The following is a 25,249-nucleotide window of genomic DNA, read 5'->3' as shown; positions in this document are numbered from 1 at the left end:
GTCTCACTCCGGAAAGTCCGCTCTCGGGTTACCTGCGCCTGTTGTTGGTAGCACGCACTTCAGATCGACCATTGTCACCCGTCGCTCATCTCTCCAGCGGCGCCCTTTTTCCCCAATTCAATTCGCGTGCGTCCCCTCCAACTTCCACGAGCGCTGTCCAGCGTGCTGAACCGAGCAGCCGCCACCATCTCTCGCTCCCCGAACGCGTCGATTATTGCCCATTAACGTCCGACAGGTGCAGGTGGAGAGCGTGGCAGAGTGATGCGGGGCGTGAAGGCGGCCCACTCATCAGACAGATCTCTGGAACTGAAGAGGACCAGCATGCCTACTGAAATGACCGATGGGTTTTACTCATCACGTGCGTGATGAGTAAACTCGCCACAAAACACAAAACATCCAAACTCACAAAACATCCAAACTCACACCGTCTTTCCTACATATTGGAGAACTTCTGTGTTCAGTTGTTTGGTTTTCTTTGCGCAAATCTAAAAATCAATCATCCCGCATAAGTTATTCACATGCGAGTTTCTTGAGTCGTCCGCACTGATCACGGCTCCCTCGAAATCAATGTGGATCTGGAAGCAAAAGGCGCGCTGAAATCCAGCTCCGGGATAATTGGAGACTCATATGCCGTGACCAACCGAATGGCACCAGGTGCACACGTGCGCCGGAGAGGCACGGGAGCAAATCGATTTTTTTTTTTTCTGAGATGAATTATTAATAGCCCCGTGTGGCTGTAGATTCACTGTGGACGATCAAAAATACAGAAATAGACAAGAGAATAGAACCAATGTTTAATTTTTTCTTATCTTTGATGATGTTGTTTACTGAAATGTAGTTGAATAACAGACAGCAGAAATATTAGGCCGAATGATTCCACCAGATGTCTCTGGAAGGACACTAAACGGTGCCACTGCCAACCAAAACCCCCTTAATCAAGCAGCTCATCAATCAATAACACAAGATAAATGACATTGCAACACCCGATGTGAGAACAAAGTCGTTCACATCTATGCCATCTTCTGAAACGATATGTCCAGTAGACAGTCGAACCAGTGTTTTAGTGTCAAACCCTGTGGAGATATCGAACAATAGACATTTATGTCATTTCTTGGCATCAGACATTTGTTCAGAAGGGAAAGAAGTTTCCCAAAGCCACTTTTATTCTTGATCGATCAGACATTCTTATTTCCGTCAATCCTTTCATTTGTTCTCTGTTAACCAATTGAGGTGTTCGCCACTGTTCCCCCAGAATCAGTTTCTTTTGTTTTTATAAATCAGCAGAAAACCGTACAAAAATGGCTCTCTTGTAAATGTTTGTTTCAGTTCAACACTGAGCATTCAAATCCGAATTGGATCAACATGCAGCAGCCGGTTACAGAAGTGCACTTCAGAAATGTTTGTGCTCGTCACTGAGTCATTCCCGATTGTGGAGAAGCCATGTAGACAGTGACTCACTGGGGTCAGACGCAGCCTGCAGGGGTTTTGCATAACTTTATCTCGTTTTCATTCCCTTCATACGCCCACTTGTTGTGAGGCCTATGGCCTTGTTTTATTTATGTAAGAGTGATACAGTATCAGAGAGTTTACTTTACTCAGGGCCTGCCTGCTCGTGAGTATTTAAGTGATTATAGGTGAGTCAAAATGAAATGCAGTTTAGGGAAACCCTGAGGAGTACATGTGAAGTGACTTCCTTTTAAAAGCATCACAACCACCGATGAGAGTCTGTTTCCCAAACTGTGAAGCTGCCGATGCTTGTACGCAAAGACAGAGAGACAAACGCAGCAGTGGGCGATGTCAGTCCCCTACAAACAAGTGCTCAAATGCCTGGGAGAGAGCTACAGCTGGGCTCCCAGGGGGAAAGTGCAAAGCTATTTATAGGCCTGATTGGGTGTCACCTCCAATATAACTCTCAGCGCCGGTGTATTACCTAACCGAGGTATCAGAGCGAAGCACTGAACGCAGCCTCGGAACCGCAAATGAGATTGCTTTTAGAGGATGCTTTTATGTGTGTGTTGAGTAGTCAGCCGCTGCAGTTTTAGGTTTCCTAAAAGGTCTCGAGGACCTGTTGCAAATCTAACAAATGATCTCAAACACTAAACACAACTGTGGCTCGCAGAGTCACACCGACTCAAACTCCACGCTTTTTTGTCTCTACACCAAACGACAAACTAAATCTAGTTTGTATGGTAACAAAAAAGGGGAAGGACGCTGATCTCCAGCTCTGAGTTTGGGCAAAATATACCAAATTGCAACCGATTATGAGTCAGAAAAAGTAAGGAAGTAGATCCTTTAGAGATAGGAAGAGCTGGACATGCGCAGTAAAGATGCAATTTAGAATAAAATACCCTATATATGACCATCGAATGCACCACAGCCCCTGCTGAGTCTTTGTGTGTGGGTGTCATCGCAGCACAATGTGTTCCTGGAGACACTGCTGCTGTCAAACTACCACAGAGTGGTTTTGAGCACTTTGCCAGGTGTTTATAATGTTGACCGTCTGTGGACAGATTTTGTGAACACGCTAGCTTCACAACCGTTCAAGATGCAATCACAGTGTTTACAGTTGTGTAGTGGAGATCAAAACGCAGGCGAGTTCCCGAGATGGGTGGTCCGAGCTGGGGCGCTGGAAGTAGGGGGGGGGGGGGGGGGGGGGGGTTGTTGACAGAGTTCAGTGGGGTCCCTTACCCTGGCTGGGGACCAGGTCTTAGTCCGACAACAAACCAAAGAAGAAAGACCAACATTCTCCGGCTCCAGCTTCTCCGATGTGAGCATTTGCAGCTTTTCTCTGCCTCGTGTCACACAAACAAAATAAGTTTGCTTTTAGACTGTTGGTTGGCCAGAATGAGCAATTTGAAGATGACGTTGTGAGGGACATTTTTTTGCAGACTAAACAAGTTATGGTTGTTGTTGAGAAGAGTATACAGTGCACGGACAGAGCAACACAATGAATGTTGTGTTTGTGCAGGGAGAGCAACACCAGCACACACTGAGAGCAAAATGGATGTTTGTGGTCACCTCACGACCTCAGCCTCATAACAAAGAGTCCTCGGAAAGCTTTCAACTCTCCACTCTAACCAATGATCTGACCTTCGCACAAACAGCATCCTGCTCACCTTCAGGCAGCAAGAGAAGCGCCTCAGATGTTCAGATGCCTTTGGACGGCTTTTTGACTCTCAAGGCCCTTAATACTCTTATCATGTGCTATTCAAACACTGAATCATTCATCGATCCCATCAGGTATTTTGCATGCTGTAGCCCATTGATTGTGTGTTATTTATGTTACTGTCAACCGTTTTCCAAAACATGCAAGGAATTTTAGTTTGAGTCTATTGTCTATTGTGGCAAACTGCCAGACGCATTGACAAAAGACCTGCATTGATAGATTTGGTCAATTTAAGGGATTGGTGTACGATAACAAATATTTGAAAAAGCACCAGCGTACGAACAGTTTACTTGCAACTACATTACAAGGTTTTTGGATAATATACCCTTTCTATAAATATGATGGATTATTTCAAGTTTCAGTTCCCTGTAAGTAGATTTTTTTGATATCGAAATGAATTCGTCGCTAGCTGCCTAGGAGGTAGGATATCAATTTAAAATCTCATCATAATGCTTTGGAACATGAGCTAAAACATGCAAAACCACCAATATGTTCCTGATTCAGCACTTTTTTTCGTCAGCTTGTCTCTCAGCTCAGTTGCTTTCAGGTGTGCATGTAAATAGTCTCCATCAGCAACCAATCCATCGTATAACCAAGCTCACCTGAATTAACGAACCACAGCTTCTAACACACACATCATAATGAAGAGGACATCTTCCAAAAAACAGACGTTTTCCTGCTGCATGCCGCCTTTTTCTTTTCTTGAAGATGTAACGTTTCCCAGTAACCAGTGAGGATAAAAACAGGACGTGGGCCTGTTGTGAAGGACACCTCAGGATTCTGTTTACAGGGTTAGTAGTGATGTGACAGATGGGCCTCCTCCACACTTCTCAGTGTATGACAACATGCCTGAAGCACCACACAGACACAAAACTGGCCTCACACATCTGCCGGACACTTTGGATGCGTGCGTGCGTGTGTGTGTGTTAAAAGTTGCACAGTAAGAAAAGACTGGCCAAAACATCGACATTAAAACCTTTTGGTATCTCATATGTAAGGTGAATTGTGTTGTTTTCATCTTCTTTTTTATCATTTTTAATATTGCTACTGTTATTATAAGGATACATTTGCTTATTTATTACATTTTTGGTTCACATCTGCAGTTTTAATGCCACCAAAACATCACGTATAGAATGTTGAACAATCATTTGTGGATGAGGGACTGTTCTTATTGACAAATGTTGAATTGTTACGTTTTAAAAACAATCCAATACACACATCTCGATATATTCATATCTTAGTTATTATGAGTTCCTATATATTTATTGTATTTATCTGCCAGGGACAATAGCATGATACAGATGCCGAGGCTAATTTGCGATCCCTGTCCCTGGTCAGGCTTTTCTGGTCGTTACATGTCGTCGTTGACAGGAGAACACATCATAAAGAGTGACATTCTCATACGCATGACATGATCATTAAAATGATTCATGTTTTATTCAAAATACAATCATTTAAGTGTGTCGCAGAGGTTTAGGTGCATTGATTCTACTGGTATACGTGTCTGAGTGCATGCACGCATGTAGTCTTAATGAGTATGTTTGTGTGTTTATCTAATCTCCGTGTATCTGCTCCTCACATGTGAGTGTGTGCGCGCACAAGTGCATGATCAGATGTAATGCATTCAAGTCTATGACGGCCCATTCACGCCCATTTTATTTATAACTCAACGATTGTGCAAACGTCACTCGAATGTCATAATACGCGATACACACCAATCATCTTAACTTAAGCTCGTTATGATGACATGTAAAGGTTATGATTGATTATGTGTTAGATAATGCATTGTAATGTATTGAGGCTTATTTCGTCCTATGTGTATAACGTGTATAACGGTGATAAAACACTCACTGCTGCACATTGATGAACTGTGAGGTCATTATGAGGACATAAAACTGTTTATGAGTTATACATTATAATGCATTAAGGCCTCCATTAAATCCAATTGCATCTACAACTCAGCTAACACATTAAGGTCAGCGAGCTCTCATATGATTTCCAAGCTATAAAAATACAGCAATCCCATGCATTGTTTTGTTCCTCGCACAATCATGGTCTAATGTGACTGGTTGATTGACTGACGTTGATTCAATCACGACCTCACTCTGTTAACTCCATGAAAAAGGTGCTCCTGAATAGACGGCACCTCCCGTGAAGAAAAGAAGAGAATAAAATAAAACGACTGGCTTACAAAAAAAACCTCGGCGTGCTCGCTGTGTTTCCCCAGATATGATATGATATGTTCTGATATGATATGTTCTTGAAAATTGAGGCTGAGCGCTGCTGGTTTGGCAAACAAAAGGAGCATAAAATAGCTTTCACGAGTACCGTGCAGCTGCCACAGGTAGAGGAGGACGGACTTGTGATGAGTCATGTTCCCATAGCAACACCCCAGTCAGGGAAGGTATCGCAGCATCTCTGGCAACACATGCTCCCTCGATGTGGATGTAAATATCATTTACATGGGGGGGGGGGGGTCATCGTGGGCAGCCAAGGATATTATGAAGCCTCTATTATCTGCTGCAAATTATACTCTTTTCATGGTGTTTGTGCTACTGGAGGAGGATTTTGACGGCATTCAAAGGCTTAAATGCTGTTCATGACACGCATGCATCTCTATAAATTTCTCATGGGACTTACTCATCTCTCCCGATCCTCAGATGGCCCGTTTCTTTATCGAACCTGAGCAAACAGAATGTTTTGGTCCGCTGCAGGTGGCCAAAGCTCTGGCAAACCCTTTGCTTTGTTCACAATGAGCCCTCTTTTATCTGGAGACCTGACAGACTGGGTGGAGAGATAGCAGGGGGTGAGGGAGAGGCACAAATGGATGGCTTTGACCCAGTGAGGACAGACCAAATAAAGCCACATTTGAAAGGACTCCTTTAGTGTTTTATTAATAACCCAGCGGGCAACGCCCTGTCTATTTATTGATTTCTTCATCAGTCCTTTCAAACGTATTACACAAGCTTCCTGGACACCTTTGCAAAGGATATGAGGAGGAATAGTGCAGGAGTTCAGGATTGTATCAAACCGCTGACTACAGTATTTGTATTGGATCTGAAGAGCATTCCTTTGATTCGGACCACAGGGGCCACAAACACATTGTTATTGCAGAAGGGTTCATGACCACCACGTTCATCCAGCGGGCAAACCAACCAGGGGAAAAACGGTCTCTTTTGGCGACGGCTGCTCCCGCAGTACACGAGCAGACTGTAACCTGAGTCTGAGTGGAACAGATTGACAGTGAGCCACTAAGCACATTGAGCAGACACACTGCATTCATTATCATTAGGCAACAGGAGCGCTTTGAAGCCAGCCGGGGCTCCAGCGGGCACGTGACGGAGCATTGCAGCTTCTGCAGCAAACTATGAAAAGCGCCTCATAAAACATGTAGGTCCACTGATGAAGAAAACATTGCTAAACAAGCCTTTTACTGGGATAGTGTGACCAACAGCCCAACCCAAACCGCACCATGTGAGAGCTTTGACCTGATTAACAGTGTTGAAAAACATTACCAAAGTGAAACAGCGTGCCCGTGTCACGGTCTTCGTCATCAGTTCTTCAATTCTGACCTCTTTGACCAAAGCTTCATGGGTCGCTTGATGAAAACTGAGCTATCGCAATAAGCTAACGTGTGTTGAAGAAGAAAATGAGATATGGTTGATGGCACCGCGTAAAAAAAGCAACACGGTTCAGGCTTTAGTTAAGTAATTGAGTGAAATGTGCGTGAACCCGGTCGGGATGTAGAAGGGGGTGCGTGGCCTAAAAAGTTTGGGAACCGCTGGTGTACACCATTATACCATCACAGTGTGACACAGATGGATTTCATGGTGTGCATTTTACTAAATGTATAAATGTTCATTGTTATTCATTGCTGCTGTTGGATGAATCAGACATATCCTCAGAAATTGGCCACTATTTCCTGGTAAATGTCAGATCACACAATTGGTTTTGGAAGAGTTGTATTAGCATATAGTTTGTTAGCACACAGAAGCATGTAAGTCTGTTTCAAATCAAGTACAAATTTAGATTTTTCACAAAGTCCATGTGACAATTGATCGTTTGCTAAAACCTCCCTGAACACCGATTGTCAAAGCAGCTTAGCCATGACTAGACCAGCTGGACCGTCTAGCCTTGAATATCAAAAGTGTGTTTTTATTTCCTCCAATACCAAGAAATTCCAGACCAAATGTAACAATAACTGACATTAGTTTCCAATAATGTCTTTCTATTTTCATAATATTATGAGATCTATAATTTCGCCGTCTCTCTCCCTGAGCTCCAGCCCTTTGCTGTAATAAATACACATTGACTCACTCCTTTCTAGCTCTGCCTATTTCCTTTCCTACACACACACACACACACACACACACACACACACACACACACACAGATCCAAAGTTGAATTCAGTAGTGGCAGTTTGTCCTGCCCGTTTGCATCTCACAGTACCTCGGCTCTAACTATCCTCGTCTAACCTTAACTGCGACCCGTCTACCTTAAAGGACAAGACTCCCCCAGAACGCTCTGTCTCCAAAAACATCTGCTTCGACCATCCTTCAAGGCATTTTCCAGCCTCGAATGGCCTTCAAGGTGTGGACTCTAAGTGTAGTGACTCATGCTAAATAAGTCTCATGAGTCACAAAGGGCCAAGCAGGAAAGTCTCTACACACACCCAACCGCCTTCCGCTTTCTGACACAGCAGAGGCCCACAGTCGTCGGATATTTATCAGGATTTCACGGCTGCATGGTGGTAGCGTGGATCGGCATGTCAGGCGTACAACAGGATTGTACAGCGGAAGTCGCTGGCTTGCATTGCACAAAGAAAGCATGCTCTCCTCCTTTGAAAAAAAACTGCTGTCAAGGTATCAGAGAGCGTCACAGCCTCAGGACTGTGCTGCAGGAAGGAGCCCTAAAACCAGGAAATTAGTTTTCATTTTGGGCGCTTTCTGGTTCTCGAAGTCAATTGGTATTTTTTGATGGTTTTTTGATTCGATCCCTGAAATAAGGTCTGTGTCGCAGAAGCGTTAGAGATTTTAAAGTTTCGTTCTGAGATATAAAACATGTCAACAAATACCTCTCTGGTAAATTTGAAGGTTTTAGGTGTAAAAAGGCCGTTGCTGACATGTGAGACTACAAAATCATAATTTTTTTAAATTTCTCATACATAGAATATGGAAGTGAAGTTTAGCCGTGTTCAGACAGAAAATAAGACAATATATTTAGCCTTGCATCGTCAGCACAAATTTGACTGAGACAGTGTTTCTGCAGATTGTGTTTATTCACGCTGCTCCACTGTAAAGATGTTAGCTGGAGCATGCTAACAAAGTAAGCACCTGTACCACGAAGCCAGTTCAACACACCCAGGACATCTTTTCATCATCACAAGTCAGACAACACAGACTGACCTAACGCATTTGGAACTCGAGTTATTTTTCCTGTTGTGTCGTACGTTAGAGAAACACACATTTTACTTTGCCTCAGTTCAGAATACTGATTCAAGGCTTACACTAGATTTTGCTGTGAAAAGACGAAAAGGCTCCTAAAAGTCAAAACAGAGCTGAAAAGCAAAGCTTCTATGACTTCAGTACTTTCTGGGGAGACATTTTTTGTAAACAGCAGATATAATTTGAATGTGGAATACTTGGACAGAGTTTTAGTCTTGCACATTTTTTCTGATTTCAATAACAGTTTTGCTTTTTGGATTGTATTTTATCTACAGGGAAAGTTAAGACAATAGGAGGATTGATGGATTTGGGAAGTTTGGCTTTTGCTGTGAAAGAAAAAAAGGTTTCTCAGCATTTCCTGAAATGAAACTTCTTGAGGCAGACCAGAAAGAAAATATATCATTATGTCGTCATGTTACTTTTCAGAGTGAAAAGACATACAGTATGTTTTGTCTTTTCTTTTTTCTTTTTTTTAATTAAACAGTAAACCAGTGAGCTCAGAGCAGCAGTAGTGTGGCTGAAGCACGAGTGTTTCAAACGAAGATATGACAAACTGCCCACTGTTGGAACCTTTTCATGGGGGGTTCATCATTAATTCAGATCCATTTCACAAAATGAATCAGGAAGATTTTAGTGATTCAGCAGCTGTGAGCAGCCAACTTATCAATGTGTGTTGGCAACACACCAGCTTGTAGTTTCGCAGCCTGTCGTGGCAGGATTGATTCTGCCACACCGGCAGATGCCATTACTTTTTTAGCGTACAGTCCATGCAGTAATAACAAGAGTTACGCAACCCTAATCAGAGAGGTAAAGTGAGGCTTTGAGAAACCTCCACACCAGCGAGCAATTTCTCGTTAATCTTTAATTAAGCATAAGGTGCAGCGTTGATTCATCCTTCCTCGACGAGGGCTATTTTCAGCCACTGTCTCTTACCCGCTCTGGGGAGGCAGAGAGTTTTTAAAAGCAAAGAAGGAGCTAAAAAACATTCCTGCCCAAGGACAGATTAGATGGAGGAAAGACATTTTAACGCGGATGCCATTTTCTGATTGTGGATGTGCAGACTGGTTGACGCAATGAGAGTGTCTGCTATGTGTGGCTTTGTTTGGTATCATGTAAAATATTTAGAGGATCTCATTAGAGATGTGGCGGGGGCATATTCAATCACAGGAAGTCCCTCTGATCCATTATTCGTGTGTTTTGGCACTTGATTCTTTTGGACACTGCCACCAAGATTACATTGAGCACTCATAATACAAAGAAGAAGTATACCGTCTACATACTTCAACATGAGTCTGGTTTAAATGTGCATCATTTATAGGCTATAAAGGCTATAGCTTGTACATTTATCATGAGGGTAATCCAAATGTCAAGCACCATTGTGGGAAATTTTAAGGAATTTAACATTTCTGTCAATGCTTGTTCACTTACTTGGTAAGAGGGAACCAGGAAATTGTTAGCTTAGCACAGTGAACCAGCTGACCTGGCCGACAAATATGCCTACCAACCCATCAAAAACAGGTTTATTGTTGTTTGTTCAATCCGCACTGAAACAGAAAAGTGAAAATGACAGTTTGAGGTGTATTGCTCTGTAATTATTTCCCAACAAACAAACGTTCATCCGTCTGACGACAAGCTGTGGGAAGTCACTTAGCTGCACTGCTGTTAGCGTGTAAGGCTTATTTTCGACCGTTGGACAGAGCCAAGCTAACGTTAGCTGTTTCCCTCTGCTTCTATTCTTCATGCTATGCCAAACTAACAGCGCCAACTAGCTTCATACTTAAAGACATGACGGCAGCATTTATCTATATCTAACTTTTGACAAAAGAAATGCATATTTGCCAGCTCGTCAAACTATTCCTTTAAAGGTGGCTACTGTACTGCACGCATGCTAATACTACACTGTGGGATTATGTCAATCCATCATGCAGCAGAATGTGTTCAATCAGGGGTGGTACCATAGTTTTAAGAAAAGACTTGCGGGTAATGCAGTGCGTGGCTTTTTTTTTACTGCGGCCCATATCGGCTCAGCTGCTTTTGTACCATCTGGGTCACCTCGGCCTGTCGCCCATGGTAACGACACCCTCTCCAGGTCTCTGCCTCTCTGGTTACCCCCATTTTCACTTCGCTGCTGTGAAGCTGCTGAGCTGCTCTTTTTTACGGTCGGTCGGATTGCATTTTCTTTTCTCACTTTGACAAGTCTGGAAAGGCGAGTTGTTTGACTCAGGGGAGCTGGATGCTCACGGCACTTTAATGGTCGTCACGTGGTGATCAGCTAAAGGTGTGATGTCACGCTGACAGCAAAACGGATTATGTAATATGGCGTCATGAAACCCAAATTGAATGTGCTTGTGTCCCACGAGAATGATACAATACTGTTCCTCCCTGAAAGCTGCTGATGCAATTGATTAAAGAAGGGGATATAGACTTTTTATAATGTTGATTGTATAGAGTTTTAAGAACAATATGGAGCATGTACTGGGATAACAGTCATGCTGATTGTGTTATTTCATTTTTCCAAATGGGCCTATTGTTATTTTTAAACATTTCACGTTGGAATAACTGTAAAATTGTCAAGATGTGCTGATTTATTTATTTATTTATAATAACCCAACCAAATGTTTGGAACAAGTGTTTGCTCACAGAAAGTTATTTTATGATTTATTTTACATTTATCTCCAGAAGTTCTTGCCCTTAACATCTACTACTGAGACAAAATCTGTGAATGTAGCCGTTTTACAATAACAAAGATGATCAATTCTGAGTAAAAGCGGCAGCAAGTCAGTAGAAAAATCTTCTCTGATCACGAAGTTGTTGTTGCATTGGGAGCCCATTAACCGAGCATCTGTCCTGGCCTTATAATGCTGTCATGTTTGTGTTGTGGATATCGGTTGCCTGGCGCACAAAGTCTTTGTTTAACTTCGAGAAAGTTTGAAATGCCTGTGAACAGAAATCAAAGTCTTATGTGTTTCATCCTTTGGTTTGTGTTTACATGGAGAATTTTACTCTAAAATTCGGAATAAAAAGGTCAATCTGATTGAGAAATGACGTCATGTTGTGACGACACTGATTCTATAGATTTCATCTGATCGGGAAGAAGCTTGAAGAACCATTACCAAACCACTTAACGCAGAAATATTTACTTGAAGAAACAAATGACACAAGTGGCTCCCCAATGAAAAGAATACCTCCTTGATAATAATAACCATGAAAATAAACCAACAAATAAAGTAACAAAACAAAGCCTGCAAGCATTATCAGCAAACATTATAACCCTCTAATCAGCTCAGGGGAATTGTGACATTCAGCTAAAATAAAAGGGAAATGACAGCAAGAACCAAAGGATGAGCGACTGCTTCAATGTACCGAAAAGAAGAAAAAAAGGGAGTTTGAAGCTTTTCTCCAGATGAAAATGTCTCATGCAGATATATTACCTCCTCACTCAGCGTTCACATGTTTCCCAGACAATATAGAGTCGCTGAGATTTAAACAGGCAGTAATCTGAATATATATTCAATATGATTAGCAGAAGACTGGGAGAGTGGGAATTCACACCGCGAGGCATCGTGTTTTGTGCCTCATGAAATATGAATTGAGTGGATTGGCCCCCGAGTGGCAATTTCAACAGGCGGAAAAAAAAAATAAAGTTATGCTTTTGTGTTCACTGGGATTCTGTTGCAAAAAAAATAACTCTTAATTCAGGTTTAGTGAGATAAACCAGTGAACATATACAGTCTGATGGATCACTAAGCGTTACGCTGGCAGGAGAATGCATAAACGGTGTTATAAATCGGAGTGAATTGGGTGGAAGCCATGGCACGGCCCGTGCGTGTATTGTTTATTTCCAGCTCTGGCGAGAAGAAGCACCATCTCCGCTTGGCACCTCTCAACTGCCAACTTTTTGAAGTAAGTGTTGAATGGTGAACTATTTCCAAACAAACCTCCCCCCCCCCCCCCTTATCTCACTCTTCCTGTCACTCTCAGTTCATGCCGTGACACGCTGAGGGAGCACCGGGTGTGAAGGCTTCAGAGCCTAACTCCCTTATCTCCGAGTGTCACCCAGGTCTGAGGAGGTGATGAGGAAGGTCGAGGCAGGGGGTGTTAGATGAGGGGGGTGAAAAGGTGTTCTCCTCCACAGTACAACACTCAGTGAGCAGTAAGTACACAGAATAAAGGCTAGAAGTGTGTTATCTGCTGTGCCCATCCGCTGCTTTGAGACATTGATCGAGGGTGGGAGTATCATCCTCGAATTTTAAGATTTAAAATGTCATCATTGTCAAAATGTCAAAATGGCCTCATGTCATTATTCCTTTGAAGTTCCTGGATGAACTGTAGAGATGACTGTAGAGTCCACGTTGTCACGATTTAACCACTCGAACGACCAACATATTGTGTACACGACTTCCCACGCCGTAACCACATGCTCACAATATCCATTTGAAGCCAGCGACAGCAAATACAAAACAGATAGTGAAACAAAATCATGTACCGAAACAACTCCTCTCTCCAGGACCCTCACGGACACAATACAACGGGGAAGAATGAGACATTTTTTTGTAAGGCAGCAACAGTCAAAACACGGCTGGCTTTGCTGAGAGAGACTTCTGTACATCACCGGGTCCCGTGGTGCCACAATGAATAAGTCATGAGGGAAACACAGGGAAAGTTGTTGGCTTGGGCAAAGAGATGCAGCCACTTCTCCCTGACCTAGATTTACGGCATGGGGAGTCATTTTGTCTGTCCTCTCTGTTTTGCTTTCCATCGTGTCGAATACATTCCTCTGGAAGTATCAGACATTGTGTAAGACATGCCGATTCACTTTTAAAGGAGAATTACGTCTGTTTACATAGTTCACATACTTTTCCACTGGAAAGGCAACAACATCTGGATATCTGGAAACCAATTCAACTGCACGAAGCAAAGATTTGTCATTTCTGTTGCAGGAATGTTTCTCTGATGTTTTGTTATCTTCTTCACCCTGCGACACAAACACCCTCTCATGTACACGACTGTGTATTCCGAAGGCCGTCCATTACACCGTGTTTTCACTGGACTCAGAAGCTCATTCAGTGAGCGGCTAATGACCCAGAAGGCCTTTTGTTCCAGCAGCACTTTTAGATGTGTTTTTTTAGATTCAGCATCTTTCTGATGGTATTCACGTCTCACATGGTATTTTATGATGTTACTTATTTGTTGTAATGTGTGTTCTGTCTGTTGTGCAGTGTGGAAATGTCTATTTTTCTCTGTACGAGTTGATTTGGTGGCAAATGTTTCCCCCACTGGAGATCAATAAAACGTTCTAATGCAATGCAGGGAACCACTGTGTAGTGTTTTTGTACATGATAATCATATTTCTGTTTCACTGGTTGAAAGCCCAGAAAAAAAGGTAGTATCTTGGACCTAGTTGGGATTGTTTTGTCAAACTACCATTTCATAATTCAGATTTACGTGTCACTGAATATGTATCGTCTCCTCTACAGTTGTAAGTAGCTACATTTACTCTAATGACCCAGCTCCTGTAGAGGGCCGGGTAAGTCATTTGATTGGTCAGAAGATGTTTAGATCTCTGGAAAAAAATGTGGTTGAAACGTGACATTTTTTTGCGGGCGTCATGGTGCCATGTAATCATTGTTTCGCCAGCATTTTAGTCAATGTGTAACAGCTTCTAAACACGTGTTAAAATAGGCATTACAATAATGGCTGTATGCAACCTCGACATCGAACAGAGTTTTCAACGACATGAAACTCAGTTTAACAGAGTCGAGACATCTTTTGATCTGCAAATGACCAAAACCAGGCTTACCGCATCTCTTTACTGAGTCAGCTATATTGTGTAGTGAAAAGTGTTTTCTTGTTCGTAGCAGTTGTTTTTGGCACGATGGTGCATTCTTCAGTTGGGGCGAGCAACTGAAGACTCATACTTTTGATAAAATGAGCATAGTTACTTTTTAGTTGTTGCATAACATTTCATCGGTTTTATTTTTCTGTCAGAAATGCGCCTTCACAAGAAACAAGGGTTTGGGTGAACCGACCCTTTAAGCTTCAGCAGCCAATTTGCACCTCAGTGGCTACAAAAGGTCAACAAGTCTGATCGTTTACTGTCAGCAAACTGCACACAGCACATTAAACTACCTGTCAGACATGGGACATGATTATTTAAAAAAAACGACACTAACATTATTCCCAGTCGTCTTTGTCACTTCACATTAATCTTAAGATGGCAGCAACATTTAATAGGTTTATAGGTTTAAATAGTCTGTCCTTCTGTATTGCAGCAATGGTGTGATTGTTGTCGCTTCCCATTGCCCCGCTGCCGTCGCTGGGTGGGCTTCACTGTTTTTGACATTTGAGCCACAGGGTGATGGCAAACCGTGTTAGAGAGACACAGCAGTGAGCCGCCGTGCACAGGGGACGACATGCAGCTCGCCCCGAAACTCCTGCCAACAAATAATTCATACCGCTAACATTTACTTTGTTGAAACGCTGTCCGGCCTTTATCCGCCGGCCCGTCTGTGAACCTCAAAGTACCTGTCTCAGGTGGACTAAGTGTCCAACTGAAGGACACAGAAGCTTTTTAAAGTTTTGCTGCAGTTGAAAAATAGCCGGAGTGCTGGACAAGAAAAAACAAATCTATGATAGAATTCATAATCTTTAAATACATTTAAAAGAGGATGCAGCTTTAAATCCACTTTAATATACAGTAAGTGTATATTTTTACAAAATAAATAAAAAGAAAGACAAACTAATCCCTTGACATTCAATTTCAGCAGCTACACAACCCAGAGGTGTCAGCGAGCTCCATCAGTGAAACCGAAATCATCCCATTTTGGCAGCTTTACACACAAGAAAGAGGATTAAAAATTAAAATTAAAAAATAAACTTAACAAATGAGCTCAAATCAAGTGTTCACGAGGAATGAGCCAATCAAAAGGTGTCGTTTCTCATCTTCTTCAAAGGTCTGGTGGAGGGTCGGAGGTCCTCCGGTCCGTGGGCGAAAGCACAGTGTGCAGCCTGCAGGGGGCAGCGCTGAGGGTGGTGGTCGTAGAACCAGCAGGGGCGAGTTTTCAGGGCACCAGGAGCAACCGGCTTCCTCTTGGTGTGCGCCCTGGAGGACTTCCTGTCCCGCCAGTCTCGTATGAACACCGTCCCTCCTTCTACTGAAAGAGACGGATCAACGGGAAGATTCCAGACCTCTTCAAAATAAAGTGCATTCCTCCAAAAGTTACAAAGAACTTTTATTTTTTGTGTTCTTGTTTGTTGTGTATTGTGTTTTATGTAGACTGGCTATGAAAATGCACATAAATCAGGTGGTCCAACTACCTCGAAAGACCTGGTGGTTGTTCTTGAGCAGCGTCTGAAGGCCTCCACACTCCTTCTTGAGGAGCTGCAGGGTTTCCTGCTCCATCAGCCCAGCGACCTCGCTCACAGAGAGGCTGCCTGTGGGGGAGGGATGAGGGAGGAGGGGAAGAAAGGGATGAAAGAGCGAAGTACAGAGAGTGACAGAGGAGCAGCAGGAAGTCTTTCGAAGCTACATTCATCAATATATTAATGCGCTGCTTCAGGCAGGCACAGAAATAAATAAAAAATGTCCAACCCTACGGAGATTATTGAATATGAGAGAAATTCACTGGTAAATATATACTTATCGGAGTTCAGTTGGCCAAATAAACAAAAGGTACTATCTAAAAGCTAATGTGTTTTATATAAAAACATTTTTTATTTTGTTTATTTATAATGTGGCACCAACTCTACAACTGAATTTAGAACTATGAGGGTTTTCAGTCATCGAAAACATATTGTCCTCCCAAATGCATCCTAAACTTTGCTGGTAAAATTGCAGCGTTAATGCCTAAAAAATGCAACACACTCCCACATTCACAGACACTCACACAGCCAAAGACAGTCCTGGGCTGCAGAGTGTGAAAGCGGGCAGACTGCCGTCCTGCGGCCCAGACGCCGGGGAGCTCCAGGCCTTAATATAACATCAATACAGCGTTTAGCGCTGCCCTTTACTGCCTACAATGTTAATGGGGATTAATGGGAGGAGGGCAGTATTGACGGAGGAGACTCTGCTTGGACTAAGACCAACAAAGATGATTATTCATGGCTCGACTTGACATACAGTTGGACTGAACGTCCCCTGTGCAAAACCGCTAAGACGGCCGGTGACTGATTGCTTGTTGTGGAGGATTGTTTTTTTGCTACTTAAGCCAATTCAGAATCAGGCTGAGTGCAGAAAATCAGCTCTAAGATTGCCGAGTGGTGAATAAAACATTCGAAAGGATCATTATCATGAGCACAGCCGTAATACAGGTTTGCTCGTGATTTGATTTTATTGTCTGTCAAAACCTGAACATGCTCAAAAGTATATATTTACCTGAGAGTCAGAATGATCCAAAGGGGTGAAGATTAACTAAAAAGTTGGGAAAGAAGAGGAAAAAAAAAACCTCTTTCTGCGACACAAAGTCATCTTTTTGTTGACTTTCATCAAGTAGTTCTCTTTTCTTGTGAAGTAAAATCTTGTGAAAAGCCAAAAAAAACCATCCCACTCATATTTACAACACTCATAATAACCATAATCAGAAATCAGCTGCCTCTGAATAAATGGCTGTGATAACCGGAACATAACATTTCTTTATAATCTTATGTGTGAGGTGAGTTTAACAGGAAAGACTGCAGCTGTGGAGGAAGATGATGATGATAATGAGTCTGGCCAAAGTTGGCAAAAAGCACAATGGGAGGCGCCCTTCGTTAATAACATACTGTCCCAGCTCACACCCACTCCCTCTTTCACGCAGACTGTTTCTGTGAAGTGCAATTATAATGGGTGCATGAAGAAAAGACAGCAATGACTCTTAAAAAAAGAGGCCAGGCTCTCCGGAGCAACTCATAAATATCTTCAACAAAATGTGGACTTACACGACAGACAGGAAGCTATTCAACCTAAAATTCTACTGAAGTATCACCTAAAAATATCTAAAATAGTACAAATCTATAATCCTCATACTTTCCAATATAGGTTGGCTGGCTCACCCTAAATGTACCTTCTGTTCTGACACAGCTGATGACTGGTGTAGGAATACCTCAATACAAATGCATCTCCATGCATAAATCATAGACGGTGGTGCATTATTCATCGAGTCATCTCTATTCAGGGTCACAGGCTCCCTTTATTCACTCTCCCTCATACTTTCTACCGCAGATTTCAGCACTGACATCATGTTTTAATGATAGTGGTCATTCATATTGTGTGTGTGGTCTGTGTAGCAGCGGGGGGAGGGGGGGGCAGAGACAAACGTGACGCGTGGGCGGTGTGTACATGTGTGTGATGCAGTCTGTACCGTGCGGTGCAGGAAGTGGCTGGCAGAGAGTGAGATACGGAGTTCAAAGCGGCGGCACTGTGTGTGTGTGTGTGTGTGTGTGTGTGTGTGTGGGGTGCTGACGAGAGGGTGGGGGGGATCAGATGAGAGGTTTTCGGCTGCGGAGAAATATATTTTAAGAAACCGACGAGAAATGTGAGAAGTGATTCACCCTGCCCTTCAAAGGCAACTATATTCAGTCTATGGACTAATGGACAGATGTTAGAGGGATATCCTCTAAGCCAGGGATTCCCAAAGTGGGGTGCGCGAGCTGCCTCTAGGGGGTGCGCGAGAGGAAAAGTGTAATGGCGTCTGATGGTGTAATCGGGGAAACTGTGATAAGAGAGAGAGAGAGAGAGAGAGAGAGAGAGAGAGAGAGAGAGAGAGAGAGAGAGAGAGAGGAGTCAGAGGAAGATGAGACGGAGGAGACCGAAAAGGAGGAAGGGATTGCACAGACAAATCGGGAGCACATCGGCCCATCGCGGAGTCAAGGTGAAAAAAGAGGAAACGAGAGTGAGCATCAGACTGGGAAAAAAAAGAGGAAATATGATGAAAAGTATCTGTGTCTGGGCTTCACTTGGATTGGCAACGCAGATTGCCCAAAGCCACAGTGCGTGGTGTGCAGTGAGGTTCAGTGCAAGTCAAAAGCCCCTTACATTGTTTATATCGAAATTGGAGGAGTTACAAAACAGCCAAAAACAACTGGAGTCTCATTCATGTGTTGGTCTATAAATGACGCACTACGGGCTTCATATCTGGTTACAGAATAGCGAGAAAGGGGCTACCGCACACAATCGCCGAAGACGTGAGCTTGCCAGCTGCCAGAGAGATGGTGGAATGTATGATTGGGGAGAAAGAAGCAAAAAAGTTGGACATGATCCCGGTGTCCAACAACACTGTGTCGCCGCATCGATGCTTTGTCCGAAGACATCCTGGCTACATTAGTCGGTCATTAATTGTAAATTAAATGTGATAATCTGCCTCTGAGCCTGTGCGTGTGTCCTCGCATCCGTATTGCTCTTTAAAAGTGACGCCTTGTGTCACTGAAAGTTATTGATACTTTGTTGCAGTGTTTCAGGGCGTTTTCACACCTTCAGTTCGTTTGCTTTGTTCTGATTCAGGGTTTAATATGATACAATGTTGCAGTTGCCCCTTTGTTCGGTTTGTGTTCACACTTTACATCCCAAATAATGTATTCAATTGTAAATAGTAAAACGGACACCTAGCAAAACAGAGATGCATTTAATTATAAGCTATGCTGTCAACAATGAAAATAATTATTTTGTGTTGTATTTTGTTGGTTTTAAGGAAATTACCTTCACGGTAAAACGTCATATAACAGCCTTATTACGTGTTACAGCCTATTGCATCAGTTACGTTTAAGAGCCGGCCTGAAACCGTTGACCCTTGTTTCCTCACTGCTTCTTTAGATCCTAATCTCTTCCTTCAAAGTGCACAATAACAAGACTGGACCAGTGAGCTTCACAGATAATACTACTCTGGATTTAATCTGAACCTGTCCATCACCTCGGTAAGAGGTCGTGTCCAGCGAGACTTGTATCTCAGGTGTTTTGTGTCTATTGCCGTTTACCTCCTCGATTCCAGTCAGTGGAGGACGTCCCGCCGTCTTCTTCAGTCATTCCCAGAAGAACGTTAGCAACCTGCAGGACTACACCGTCAACGAAGGCCCGCGGGAGAGCGGCGCAGTTTCGAACCGTTTCGACCCTGTCTCTGGGCTGGAACCCCGCGCCCCAGCTGCTGTCGGGGGTCCCGTCAGTGTCTTTGTCATTGTGGGCCATGGCTCCAGAGGTGGTCTGGTGGCTCTGGATGTAACGAGCTCTTCGCTGCTCTGCCTCGGCCTCGTCGGACAGCCGGTAGCTTCTCGACTTTCCCACCAGACACACCTGCAGAAGAAGGAGCTGAATGTCAGGACGACTCCCATGGGTGCTGAGGTCCAATAGTGTAAAAAAAAAAAAACTATGAACTGGGGGTGTAGAGTTTGAGAAGATGTGGGCCTTTATCCAGAAGGGTCTGATTACATTATCAAGTTGCATTGTGGGAAGTGTAGGAGCTCGAGTTTTTGCTGCGTGACCCAAACTAGGGGTCGGTATAAAGATCAGGATACCTAAGCGTCTGCTGCATCAATTTTAAAGTGAAATAGTGCTTGTGTAACTTGTTTTAGAGTTTGGATTAAAAGAACAAACATAAAAAATATATGACAAATGACCTACGTAAGCCTACCCGTTTGGTGGATGGTATTCTCAGGCAGTCCTCCTCAGTGTTGAAGCCACTGACTTGGCTGACCTCCGCGATGAAGTCGATGTATTCTTTGTACTGAGACTTCTTGCACTGGCGTCTCTGGTATTTCGCATAGAAGTCGAAGAAGCAGCAGGGGAGGACGAAGTACCGGCAGGAGTAAGACGACCTGCAGCAAGAGCAAAAGAATTCTCACCCAGTGCCAAAGCAAACGATGATTATAAATCAACAAGAATCCATCAGGAGAGATTATCATCTGTAGTCACGTTAGAGAAAAGCAGAAGTCTGAGGCTCAACGGCGCCACCAGGTGGTCGCCGTAGAAGTAAAAAGCAAACTGACATGCAGGAACACACGCACACATGTTCACACATCCTCCCTCTGCCCATAATGTTATTCAAAATTAGCGAGATCAGCTGGCACTTGAGCTGCTGAGTGAGATTGTGTCTGCTGATGACTCGCCTGGCAGCTATAACGGGGATCCATGGTGTGAGCTCGTCCGAGTGGTTCCCAATCAGCCAGTCAGTACCCGGGAATAAGAAGCGCTCGCTGGGAGTAATTGCATTTTCCTGAAATAGCAAAGACCAAAAAAAGCACAAGAGCTCCTTAGAGCGAAGAAGATGCATGCAGCCGTGATAGAAAGATTGGTCTGCCACATCCGCTCCCAAAGAATCTGTCAATAATAGATGACCTGAAATGGAAGCAGTTAGCAGCTTGTTGTCAAATGAATGCCTGAGTCCAGGAGGCAGTGTTTTGGGGGCTGGTTTCCCTGCCAGTGTGTGTGTGTGTTTACATGTATTTGTCTGGATTCAGTCCCCTGTGCAGTAGTAGCGTTTTCTTTTTGTAGCTTGTGGGAGTAGTTCAATCAAAAGTGTAAGATGTCAGGTAATGTCACACTGTTTTATTGCTGTTAAATAACAAAGAATATTCTTTTAAATGGATTTTAGTAAAAATTAACAGTTAAAAGGTTCATTCAGAGGCAGCAAGTGAATATTATTTTCATTGTCAATTAATCTGCTGAATACTCGGTCCATTAATCAATTCATTGTTTGGTCAATAAGTGGCAAAAAAATTGTGTATATATATATATATATATATATATATATATATATATATATATATATATATATATATATATATATATATATAACGATTGACGGATTATCAATATTGTTACCGATGGATTCTGTCGATCAACTAATGGATTAATAGTTTCAGGACTAACATAAATAAAGAGATGCGATATATATTCCAAGTTTGACTGGCCGATGTTCTGTACAAAATAAACCAACATATTGAATCTATTTCTAGTGCAGTTAAAAGGTTAACAAATGAGGAAAATAAACATGCATTATAATTTGTTTAAATATATTCATAAATGTATTTATCTATTTACAATTCCATGTCTTATTTTCTATGTGCTACTCAAATTTAACCCTCAGTGTTTAAAACTTCAAAAAGAACAAGTTTCAATCTCTGCCTCTGAGAGCAGCTGGTGATGAGGATCATGTGAGAGAATAAAGAGATATAAACATTTGTATCATTGACCGTGACCTAAGATTTTAAGATTTACATTTTGTGCTCTAATACAAAAGACTGTCTCATGTTCTAGAAGTTGTCTGAAGAGTTCACCCTGGTAAAACGTGGGAAACGTCGTCCCTCCGTGAATGAAAGCACAGAGCAGCAGCAGTGAGGGGGTGATGCCAGCTGAATAGACACCTACAGTGAGCGATATGGATTCTCTGTTTCATGTGAAAAGATAATAACACGAATTAAATGTGTCCGCCTCCTTAATGCTCGGCTCGCTCACCTCTAGCAGAGTCTGGGGTCCGTACATGTCCCAGATCTTCCTCTTCCGAACATCGATGCCCTTTCCGGGATGCTGCAACGCAAGACGGCATGCAGGTCAGCGGACTCATTCAAGATATGGCAGTTAAAGTCTTCATGATGTCGTTACTAAGCTTTTTGTTTTGTTGTGTTCAGCGTTTGCATCCCCTTTTGTTCATAATGTGACATTAAGGCACGGCTTCTGACTGTCCTCAGTTCAGTTTCAGATTCTAATCGGGACGAGCGAGCCAAGTACACCAGTACATGAGTGTGTTCAGGCAACTGAATTGTTGTACAGAACAGAGTTTAAACCAAAAGTGTGTGGGCTTAAGGCGGAAGTTGTTCTTTTAAGCCTGAAATCGATTTTTGCTGATCAGAAGTTGCTATATTTATCATTTATTAGAAAACTATTTACACAACAGCCTCATAATTGAGCTTCAGATCAATGTTTGAGATCACATGAGTGAGAGAACTAGTATTTTCTAGTTTCTTTGGATTAAATTAAAGGTACTATATTTCTTGTTGATTAGAAAACAACAGGGGTTGGAAGCATTCGGTTCAGTGCAGAAATAGGCCCACATAGCCACTGTTTATATAGATATTAGGTCAGAAACAACCAATCTATGTCAGAGTTATCACATCATGGGCTTTTTCTGTGGCTGTTGTTGGTTTTCAGTGAACTTCTAAACAGGAAGTAACGTACTTTATATCACACACACAACAAAGCAGCTTACCCCTTCATTGGCCAGTATGTGGACCAGGAGGCCGTTTCCACAGCCCAGGTCCACAAAGGACTGTTTGGCGGTCAGACTTTTCTCTGCTCGCTCCTCGGCCCACAGCACCTGGGGAACAGTGACAGAGACTCAACACGGGCGTATGTTGATGAGAGCCTTCGATCAGCGGCAGCGCGACGCCTGCAGCTGCTGCAGACGCCCTCTCACCTGCCTCTGGCATGACAGGTGAATCAATTTACTGGATCCGAGCCATGTTTCACACTCAAATTGGTTGACCCAGCTTTGGTTACTTGGCCTGACAACATGTGACAGATACGTTTCACCTACACGAACAAGTGCAGTATCGACATGTTTGTATACGTGGCAGTGGCTATACACATTTAAAGTAAGCAAAACATACAAGAAGTGAGAGCTATTCTTCAATTCACACGTCAACCTTTAGGACTCAACTCATGTAGCATTGATAAATCATTTATTTTGATAGCAAAACAAACTCACAATGAGATATGTAGCAATGGCGACATCCTCGTAGACAAATTTCTCAGGATCTGTAACCTCAGGCCAAATCTAGAGAGCGTGGAAAATAAACGTCAGTACTCCGTAATAAAGATCTATAAATATTAACAGCATTAAAACAGGTTACATGTATAAAATAACAGTGTACTGTACCTTGACCATGGCCTTGTACTTCTCCTTCAGCTGCTGGTACATGACGCTGTACTTCTCCACCGGCAGCAGGGACAAGGTGCTCTTGAACTCACTGGTCTTACACTCAGTGGCCCAGCGCACCAGTTTAGGCAGCAGGTCAGTGGACAGCCAGGGCAGCTTTGGGTAGGCCACGCCATCAGAGAACCACGCGTCTGAAGCCAAAACATGCAGCTCCAGGACCCTGCGGATGAAGGCAGAATCATCTAGATTGTTTAATCATTCCAATTCACAAATTCTAATTTTAAAATGACTAAGAAAATGTATGTCGTGGAAGCTAATTTAAAGATAAGGGCCGTAATGTGGGTCCTGCTTTATTACCTAACTTTAAAGGCCTGTCTTTAGAAGACCCTGTGTCCAATTCAAATGTTAAGAGCTACATTAGTTACGTTTTGTGATGTAATCCTGCATAGTTCTACATGTGCACATGTGGACCCCATAGGGAGTGGGAAGAATGGGTAGTCTCTTCTTTTAACTAATCAGCTTGTTCTAAGTGAAATTAACAATGAAGGCTGATTGAATTTTCTAGTTTTTTAGTTCCTATTCAACAGGTCATATCAGACACTAAATGCCTTTCTGCATCTTGTTTAATGTTGACTGTGAAAACAACGATGGAAATAATCAAACACTGTTGTATTTTATAAGGTCAACAAACCAAACAAAAAGGAAAATCATTTCGGAAAGCATCCCAAAGCTATTTTCATCAAAAATAATTTATTAAAAGTAAATTTCGACATGTTATCTTGTCAGTATTTCTGAGACCTTGATGCAGTCATGTTTACCTCCAGGCCACCGTAGTTGGACAGAGTGTGCTCATCATTCAGCCACTCACCATTCCTCACAGTCCTGATGGAGGAGCTGGAACTGATAAATGTTGCCCCTCTTTAGAGACACCTGTCCTTCTGAGTCCTCTTCAAATGGAAGAAAGGTCACGAGTTGTCTGCCAAAGTCTTAAAACAGACAAAGACATTTTTAAAAGTTGTAATAAGAGAACAGAGTTTGATTGAGCCTTTCGTTCAACTGCAGTCTTACCTTTGAGTATGACCTCTTTTTGCAGGTTTGTCCCATAACTGTTTACTTTAGGAATGACTGTTCTGACACTAGAAGACCAGGAGTTTTCCTTCTCGTGCGTCTGTGCCGGTGAAACCGTGCTGGTTATGAAGGAGAGCACATCAGGAGTGAGTTCAGGATCATCCAGCAGGAACAGCAGAGCCTCTCTGCCCACATCTTTACTCTCCGTCTCCTTAATTCCGCAAAGACGCTTGTTTACAACGTGAGGTTTCTTTATCCACACGTCTACAGCTGACCAAAAGCCTTCGGGAAGAGTCTTACATTCTCCTGGAAACTTTATATCGAAGAGTTTTGGCATAATTGAGCATCAGACACGGCTACAACAAGCCATGTGTTTACAAACGGAGAGTGGACTTCCGGTTTATTTTTACTTTATTTTATATTGTAGAAAATTAGTACTTTAAGATAAAACTTGCTTGAAAAATTAATTCTTAGAATTTACCGAACTATACAATACACAAATGTGAAGCTTTATTGTCATCATTCGCCTATGAAAATATAAAAATAAGAAAAATGTTGTCGCCAAATGATGACGTTTCCAAAAGCGACTAGTGTCGGTTTGTATACAGTAGAGGGCGATGTTTCTCTTTGTCTGCATTTAATCATGATAATAGTGATCCTTTGAGAAAATAACTGATTTTTTTTTTTTGACTAATCTTTACGGTTTTTTCAACCAATTAACAAACCAATT

The 25,249-nt window shown here is 42.6% G+C and overlaps 1 protein-coding gene across 3 annotated transcripts; it reads right to left on the bottom strand.

Moving 5' to 3' along the window:
* Positions 1 to 15,286: 15,286 nt before the first annotated feature.
* On the bottom strand, positions 15,287 to 24,856 carry trmt44 (tRNA methyltransferase 44 homolog; the record flags this gene model as incomplete). 3 transcript variants are annotated; one of them, XM_079295973.1, is made up of 11 exons in its annotated part: positions 15,287 to 15,801; positions 15,929 to 16,045; positions 19,559 to 19,871; positions 20,209 to 20,392; positions 20,684 to 20,790; positions 22,032 to 22,103; positions 22,783 to 22,890; positions 23,281 to 23,349; positions 23,452 to 23,671; positions 24,320 to 24,437; positions 24,520 to 24,856. In XM_079295973.1, the coding sequence occupies 11 exons, from the start codon at positions 24,854 to 24,856 to the stop codon at positions 15,533 to 15,535; spliced, it is 1,914 nt and encodes a 637-aa protein (XP_079152099.1). In that variant the 3' UTR covers positions 15,287 to 15,532. The 3 variants fall into 3 exon arrangements, with proteins under 3 accessions (XP_079152099.1, XP_079152100.1, XP_079152101.1); XM_079295974.1 differs by having other exon boundaries at positions 15,287 to 15,765; XM_079295975.1 differs by having other exon boundaries at positions 15,287 to 15,762.
* Positions 24,857 to 25,249: the final 393 nt, after the last annotated feature.

This window comes from Melanostigma gelatinosum (genome assembly GCF_949748355.1).
Source record: "Melanostigma gelatinosum genome assembly, chromosome: 23".
Lineage (NCBI taxonomy): Eukaryota > Metazoa > Chordata > Actinopteri > Perciformes > Zoarcidae > Melanostigma > Melanostigma gelatinosum.
The sequence above is the reverse complement of the archived record's forward strand: the minus strand, read 5'-3'. Positions and strand labels throughout refer to the sequence as shown.